The following is an 8,509-nucleotide window of genomic DNA, read 5'->3' on the forward strand; positions in this document are numbered from 1 at the left end:
GGAGGCTCCCCCATACAATGATCTCCCTGACCATGAGAAGGGCTATGCTCTATTTACAGATGGGTCCTGCCGGCTTGTAGGCAGCAAGTAGAGATGGAAGGCAGCTGTCTGGAGCCCAACAAGGCAAGTGGCAGAAGCAAGGGATGGAGAAGGTGAATCCAGTCAGTACGCAGAGGGAAAAGCTGTCCAGCTGGCCCTGGATGTGGCAGAAGGAGAGAAGTGGCCAGGGCTGTATCTCTACACTGACTCCTGGATGGTAGCCAATGCCTTGTGGGGTGGCTGAAGGAATGGAGGAAGAATGGGTGGCAGAGAAAAGGGAAGCCCGTTTGGGCTGCTGACCTGTGGCAAGACATTGCTGCCCACCTGGACAGGCTGCCAATAAAGGTATGGCACATGGATGCACACATCCCCAAGAGCAGAGCCACAGAGGAGCACAAGCACAACCACCAAGCAGATCTGGCTGCTAACATCTCCCATATAGCCTTGGGCTGGGAATACAAGGGTGAGCTGTTCTTAGCTTGCTGGGCCCAGGACACTCCTGGCCACCAAGGGAGAGATGCCACATCCCGGTGAGCTGGGGACAGCTCAGTGGACACCACTAGGGAGGCCATCTCACAGGTTATCCATGAGTGTGACATCTGTGCTGCCATCAAGCAGGCCAAGCACATGAAGCCTCTATGGTATGGGAGGAGATGGTGGAAATAGAAGTACAGAGAGGCCTGGCAGATTGACTCCATCACCCTTCCTGGGTCTCACAGCAGCAAACAGCACCTACTGACCATGGTGGAGGCAAGTACAGGGTGTCTGCAAACCTACCTAGTACCTTATGCCACTGCCCGCAACAGCATCCTGGGCCTAGAGAGACATGTCCTGTGGAGACACTGCACCCCCAGGAGGATTGAATGGGACAATGGAAGCCACTTCAAGAACCATCTCCTAAGGGACTGGCAAAGGACCATGGGATTGAGTGGATTTACCACATCCCATACCATGCACCAGCTGCAGGGAAGGTCAAGCGCTACACTGGCTTGCTAATGACCACCCTAAAAGCCATGGGGGGTGGAACCTTTAGGAACTGGGAAAGACACCTAGCTCAAGCCGCTTGGTTAGTGACCAGCAGAGGAGCTGTGAACCCAGCTGGTCCTGCCCAGTCCCACCTGCTGCAAACAGTGGATGGAGATGGAGTTCCTGTGATTGCTGAGAAGAACCTGCTGGGGAAGTCGTTGTGGGTTTCCCCTGCTACTGTTGGGGGCAAATCAAACTGAGGGGTGGTCTCTGCTGAGGGGCCAGGTCACACCTCCTGAGTCATGTTATAAACTGGGGACATTCAGTGTATCCCATAGTGGAACGTGACTCTGGCTGAGAGGATAAACTCAGAGGGGGCAACACACATCAATGTAATATAGTCACTGTAGAATAGTGGTAAGCTGTTCTAAGTTTTTCCTCTCCTAGTTTAATCCCAGCTTTGCATTGAGGATTGGAATACCACGTGTCACAATTGGATGGAGAAGCTGTCACAGGGGAGTGGAATTGGAACAGAGTGGTGGATTGTGATGGGCTATGCCCATCCTGGAAGCGGGGAGGGGGGGGCTGGTGAAAGCTTTTGCCCTCCCTGGAGGTTGTTTTCCCCCTGGGAAACTAAAATAGTCTGTTCCACTCCCCCTCCCTGCCCTGCAATGCTATAAGAAGGGGGGTACTGCAGCCATAAGCTTTTGGGCCCTGCCGTTGCTTGGACAAGGACTGCTGGTGGCTCCCTGCTTCTCTGCCACATGGTTGGGACTGATCCTTCTCCCTCCTGTCTCTGCAGGGAGACTGGTTTTGCATTCTTGTTTTTTTACCCTCCCATCCATCCTTGTTCCTTGCCCTTGTGAACCTCACCTGTTATTGTTCCATATATATATTTTGTTAAAAGAAAATTCTTTACCTCTCTATTTCCAAGCTGACTCCAAATTATTTCTTGGTGGATTTGCTCCTTCCCTTTCCTTTTTCCCCTCTGTTGGGAAGCAGTAGGGGGGAGCAGGGGAGGGATTCTTAGCCTTGCCCCCATTTCAGCTCTTAAATCCCAGTTAAGGCTCAAAACACCACAACCAGTCAGAAAGGCACCACAGGGACTTGGAGGAACCATTCCAAATGCCCTGGGATGAAGCCAAGACTGACCACAGTAGAGAAGGCCAACTGCAGCTGGGCTGTGGCAGGAGGAGTGTGGCCACCCACACACAGAAGTTGTCTTCCCCCAGACTCAGCACTGCTGTGGTCACATCTGGATGCTTGGTGTATGGATTTCGGAATGTCTAGACTGAAGGAATGGGGAGGAACCAGATAGACCGCAGAGGAGATCTGCCAGGATGGGTGTTGAGGGAGTGGGGATGCTTCAGCCTGCCCAGGGCACTGCCATAGCAGTGTGCACATGGCTGAAGGGTGGTTTCAGAGAGGATGGAGCTCTTCTGGGGAGTGGGAGAGACCAAAACCTTCACAAAGAGCAGCATGGAAGGTACAGAGCGGAGAGGAGGCCAAAGAAATGTCCCTCAAAGGGCAGACCTGCTATGCATGAGGCCATCCAGAGGGGTCAGGAAATGGCAGGGAGAGCTGAGACAGCTCAGGGAAGGGATGGAAATGGCAGCAGGAGAGCTGGCTGGGGAAGCAAGATTGGTGTCAGCAGCCTGAAGGGAAAGAGCTGCAGGCATGGGACAGTGTAGGAGAGGCTGCAGGAGGGATGGCCAAGGGCTGTGGCAAGGCTGAGAGGCCCAACAGGACCAAGGCCTTTGTCCCCTTGGCTCTGGCACTTGCCTCTGCCACCAAGGCCTGGGAGGAGAAACTTGGCTTTGAGGCTTTCAGGCTCTACTATTGCAAGGGCAGTGGTCAGGGCTTGGCCTTTCTGCTTCTTAGAACAAAGGCAAGCTTTTCTGCCCTGTACTTTGCCTTTGTCTCCCTGCAATCCTGGCCTCTAACAAGCTGCTCTAACGAGTCCCTGGGGAGCCTGTGGCAGTAACAAGCCTCAGTGAGGCCAATCACTGCTTCAAGGTACTTTGGAGCTCTCTTCTGACTTGGACTTGTTGAGAAGCTTCTTGACAGTACCTTGGTAGAGTCTCCTGGCACTACCTAAGGATGATGTAATCAGCCCCAAATACTCCATGGGGCTCATTAAATACTGCTGAACCTCTAATTCTTGCCAAGGTTTCTGCAGCTAATTGGAGAGGTTTTTATTGCACAAAGCATCTGATAAAAAGTATTTTTAAAGGTACAGTTCATTCCTTTTCAGCAGGAGTTGTCTCTTTGCAAGCAAACTGCAGCAAAACCTGACAAGTTCCTAGCCTGGTCACTGCTCATCCTCACTGCCCACTGCCCTCAGCAGAGACACAGCTGTGGGACAGGATCTGCCTTGCCGGAGGCTGGAGGTCAGGGCTCGGCCCTTTGGATCAATGAAACCCCTCCAGGTTTCCTCAGCAGCAGAGCCACCTTGAGCTGCTTGTCCTGACCTGTCAGCACTGCCTCAGTTCTCTGCTCTCACCAGATCCTGGAGTTGCTTCAGTGCCTCCAGTGATGCTTCCCTTGCATCCCCTCTCTTCTTCTGCTCTAACCAGCCCCTGGGGACACTATCCCAGTATGCTTCACTAGGACCCATTAAAAGTAGAAGAAACTTCAGAGTTTGAATCTGACTTTGACTTCTGGAGAGGTTTCATCAGCTTCCTCTCAGTCTCTGAGGATTACAGGGCATCAAAAGCTACCATAGGAGTCAATAAAATGCCTTGGGCTGATCCTCTGCTGCCTTATTGGGCTGGACTCCTCAGCTGGAGGTTGCTGCTGGCAAGCAGGCAGCACTGCAGGAGACAGCTCTGGCCAGGAGCAGCTCCTCTGCACAGCATAGCAGGGCTGAGGACACAGCCAGAGGATCTCAGGGAGATGAGGAAGGCAGAGAGAGCTTCACAGTATCCAGGATTGGGAAGATGCTGAGAGCAAACTATAAGAGAAGTCACTGCAGTCACTGACACAGTGAGGCTGTGGGTGCAGCACACTGCAGCTGTAGCTCCTGGAGGAATCTCCATCTCAGCAGCTGATGCTCAGCTGAAGGCTCCTGGAGTGTGCACACAGAAGGATGAGCAAAGCCCTTCAGTTCCATCCTGTGAGCAGCAGTGAGCAGACCTGGGTAAGGAGAAGGCTTCACCCCCAACCCCCCCTCTCTTCCCTTCACTGTCTCTGCAGCACTGCAGGCCTGGTCCCTGTTTCTCCACCTCTCCATGGGACTCTTGTTCACTGGGATTGGGCTGTGGTCACTTTCTGTTCTGATGCCAGAGGAATCTTCATGGCAATTCTGGGTTCCTGCTGCATTTGAAGCTCTGATGAACTCTTCCATGGGTTGGTAGTGATGGGACTGAGCTGATCCATTCCTCATGCAGCTCAGGCAGGAGGTGTTCTATCAGCACTGCAATCTTTCTTCTCAGAGAAGTGTGCCCTAACTTGTCACTGCCTTTCCCTCCTTGCACAGGTCTCCATGGCCAGAGGCAGCAGATGGTCAACAGCAGCTCCATCACCCACTTCCTCCTCTTGCCTTTCACAGGCACAAGGCAGCTGCAGCTCCTGCACTTCTGCCTCTTCCTGGCCATCTACCTGGCTGCCCTGCTGGGCAATGGCCTCATCATCACCACCATAGCCTGGGACCACCACCTCCACACCCCCATGTACTTCTTCCTCTTCAACCTCGCCCTCCTTGACCTGGGTACCATCTCCACCACTGTGCCAAAATCCATGGCCAGTTCCCTGTGGCATGACAGGGACATCTCCTATGGAGGATGTGCTGCTCAGGTCTTTCTCTTTCCCTTTTTCATGTCAGCAGAGTTTTACCTCCTCACCACCATGTCCTACGATCGCTATGTTGCCATCTGCAGACCCCTGCACTATGAGACCCTCCTGGGCAGCAGCGTTTGTGTCCACCTGGCAGTTACTGCCTGGGCCTGTGGGGCTCTCAATGCTCTGCTGTACACAGCCAATACATTTTCCCTGCCCCTCTGCCAGGGCAATGCTGTGGACCAGTTCTTCTGTGAAGTGCCCCAGATCCTCAAGCTCTCCTGCTCCACATCCTACCTCAGGGAAGTTTGGGCAATTGTCATTGGTGTCTCCTTAGCACTTGGTTGTTTTGTGTTCCTTGTGGTGTCCTATGTGCAGATCTTCAGGGCAGTGCTGAGGATCCCCTCTCAGCAGGGACGCCACAAAGCCTTTGCCACCTGCCTCCCTCACCTGGCTGTGGTCTCCCTTTTGCTCAGCACTGGCTTCTTTGCCTACCTGAAGCCCTCCTCCATCTCCTCCCCATCCCTGAATCTGGTGTTGTCAGTTCTGTACTCAGTGGTGCCTCCAGCAGTGAACCCTCTCATCTACAGCCTGAGGAACCAGGATCTCAAGGCTGCCCTGAGCCAACTGATCCTTGGATGCTTTCAGAAGCAATAAACTCTTTGTCTTCTCTTGCAGAGCAGTTCTGATGTCACTCAGTGCAGGTCCAGCGTGGCTTCTGTACTTAGTGGTGGTGGTGTTTTACTCTTTATCAAACTGTCATCCCTTTTCTAACACTTTCTCTGCTTTGATGGCCAAGAGTTTGTGCAGCAGGACCTCTGCTCTTTGTTTGGTTAAAAAATAAAGAACCTCTCCTTAACATTTTCCTTCCTGAGATCCTTCCTGCAGGACTTCTCCAGAGGTTCAGGGCCTGATCTTGTGCAGATTTTTGGGAGAAAAGAGTCCCAGCACAGCAGCACTGCCAGAGAACACCAGCACCTGGACTTCCAGGGCTGTTCCCTTTCCACTTCCAGCCTCTCCTGGGTCCGTGCAAGGCCTGAGTGCTGTGGCAGCTTAGTCATTGCTCTGCTGCATGCCAGTCCTGGGAGCACAGGAAGGGACAGGCCATGGGAACTACTCTGACTGAGCTGGACCCCAAGAGCAGTTCCACAAAGACAGATGATCTGCTCAGGGCAGAGTCTGAAGGCTTAGGACTTCACCCAAAGTTTCTCTCCAGAACAGGCCAAAGAAAGTGTGCCAGGGATGTAAACAGCAGGGAACAGCTCAAGTGTGAGTGTGCAGGGCTGGGGCACACAGCAGTGTGCTGACACAGACAGGCCTCCTGTAAGAGGCCTGAAGGAGCAGCAGAGCAGGCTCTGATCTGTGTCTCTGTTCACTGCACAGCCTGGGGAAGCTGTCCCAGGGTAATCATCCTGCTGTAGCCACTCACCACTACCATTTCCAGCACTAGCCTCTCACCACAACTTGCAGGTCACAGGTTCAGCAGGTCAGCAGCGGGTGCTGGCATTGCACAGATGAGATGCAAGCATGGACATGGTGTGTGGGGTGAGAGGAACCTGAGTGAACACAAACACCATCAGCTGTTGCTGGGGTACCAAGGCACTGGAGGTGTTGAGGAGCCTCCCAGCCTCTGGCAGGGACAGCAGGAGACCAGGGACACTCTGCCTGCTGCAGTGCAGAGCCTGTGTGAGGGATGGGGAAAGACTCTGTCTGAACATGCTGAGGTGCAGAAGCAGTTCATGAGGCCAGCTCAGGTGTGGACACCTGACAGAGCTCTGACATTTCTGTGTGTGACTGCAGCACAAACCTCCCTGCCCCAGGGAGATTCCTCTCAGGTGTCCTGCAGAGGCTCATTGCAACTGTTGCTGTCTGCTCACATCACCCTTCCTGGCTATGCACAGAGCCATCTGTGGTGGTTTGAGCCTTAACTGGGATTTAAGAGCTCAGATGGGGGCAAAGGCTCCCTCCCGGTCTCCCCCACCTCCTCTTTACGGATCGAGGGCAAAAAAGAGAGGGAAGGAGGCAAATCTACCAAGAAATAATTTGCAGACAGTTTTCAAGTAGAGAGGTAACATTTTCTTTGAACAATATATACATGTGTGTGTATATCTATATATAAAAAACAATACAGAAAGTGTTCACAAGGGTAAGGAACAAGGATGTATGGGGAAAATACGAATACAAAACCAGTCCTTTAGAGTCCTTCAGAGAGGCCTAGATGTAGCAGGAACCAGTCTGTCTTTGAAAGGGAAAGGAAACTCAGGAACAGTCCATTGCTGTAGGGATGCAGGAACAGTCTTTTGCTGTGGGGCATCAGGAACAGGTGCAGGTGAGATGATGCAGGAGCTCTCTGGGTTGGTGTGCAGTGTGTTCATGCTGAGTGCTGGATGCTAGGCTGGTATTAAACTAGGAGAGAAAAAACTTGGTACAACTTATAACTATTCTACAGTGACTATGTTACATTGGTGTGTGCTGCCCCCTCTGAGTCCATCCCCTCTCAGCCAGAGTCACGTTCCGCTGTGGGATACACTGAATGTCCCCAGTTTCTAACATGACCCAGGAGGTGTGACCAGGCCCCTCAGCAGAGACCACCCCTCGGGTTGGTTTGCCCCCACCAGCAGCAGGGGAAACCCACACTGACTTCCCCAGCAGGTTTTTCTCAGCAATCACAGGAACTCCATCTCCATCCACTGTTTGCAGCAGGTCAGACTGGGCAGGACCACAGCTCCTCTGCTGGTCACTAACCAAGCGGCTTGAGCTAGGTGTCTTTCCCAGTTCCTAAAGGTTCCACCCCCATGGCTTTTAGGGTGGTCTTTAGCAAGCCAGTGTAGCGCTCGACCTTCCCTGCAGCTGGTGCATGGTATGGGATGTGGTAAATCCACTCAATCCCATGGTCCTTTGCCCAATCCCTTAGGAGATGGTTCTTGAAGTGGCTTCCATTGTCCCATTCGATCCTCCTGGGGGTGCCGTGTCTCCACAGGACATGTCTTTCTAGGCCCAGGATGGTGTTGTGAGCAGTAGCATGAGGTACTGGGTAGGTTTGCAGACACCCTGTACTTGCCTCTACCATGGTCAGTAGGTGCTGTTTGCTGCTGTGAGACCCAGGAAGTGCGATGGAGTCAATCTGCCAGGCCTCTCTGTACTTCTATCTCGACTATCACCCCCCATACCACAGAGGCTTCATGCACTTGACCTGCTTGATGGCAGCACAGATGTCACACTCATGGATAACCTGTGAGATGGCCTCCAGAGAGATGTCCACGGATCTGTCCCCAGCCCACCGGGATGTGGCATCTTTCCCTTGGTGGCCAGGAGTGTCCTGGGCCCAGTGAGCTAAGAACAGCTCACCCTTCAGTTCCCAGTCCAAGTCTATTTGGGAGCTTTTAGCTGCCAGATCTGCTTGGTGGTTGTGCTTGTGCTCCTCTGTGGCCCTGCTCTTGGGGATGTGTGCATCCATGTGCCGTACCTTTATTGGCAGCCTGTCCAGGCGGGCAGCGATGTCTTGCCACAGGTCAGCAGCCCAAACAGGCTTCCCTTTTCTCTGCCACCTGTTCCTCCCCCATTCCTTCAGCCACCCCCACAAGGCATTGGCTACCATCCAGGAGTCAGTGTAGAGGTACAGCCCTGGCCACTTCTCTCCTTCTGCCACATCCAGGGCCAGCTGGACAGCTTTTCCCTCTGCGTACTGACTGGATTCACCTTCTCCATCCCTTGCTTCTGCCACTTG

The 8,509-nt window shown here is 53.2% G+C and overlaps 1 protein-coding gene across 1 annotated transcript; it reads left to right on the plus strand.

The window, feature by feature from the left end:
- Positions 1–4,506: 4,506 nt before the first annotated feature.
- Positions 4,507–5,388, plus strand: LOC128899675 (olfactory receptor 14A16-like; the record flags this gene model as incomplete). Its single annotated transcript, XM_054179341.1, has 1 exon — positions 4,507–5,388. A coding segment is annotated over exon 1 (882 nt), but the record flags the coding sequence as incomplete, so codon positions are not given.
- Between the last annotated feature and the right edge of the window lie 3,121 nt (positions 5,389–8,509).

Source organism: Dryobates pubescens, unplaced genomic scaffold, assembly GCF_014839835.1.
Source record: "Dryobates pubescens isolate bDryPub1 unplaced genomic scaffold, bDryPub1.pri scaffold_128_arrow_ctg1, whole genome shotgun sequence".
NCBI classification, from domain to species: Eukaryota; Metazoa; Chordata; class Aves; order Piciformes; family Picidae; genus Dryobates; species Dryobates pubescens.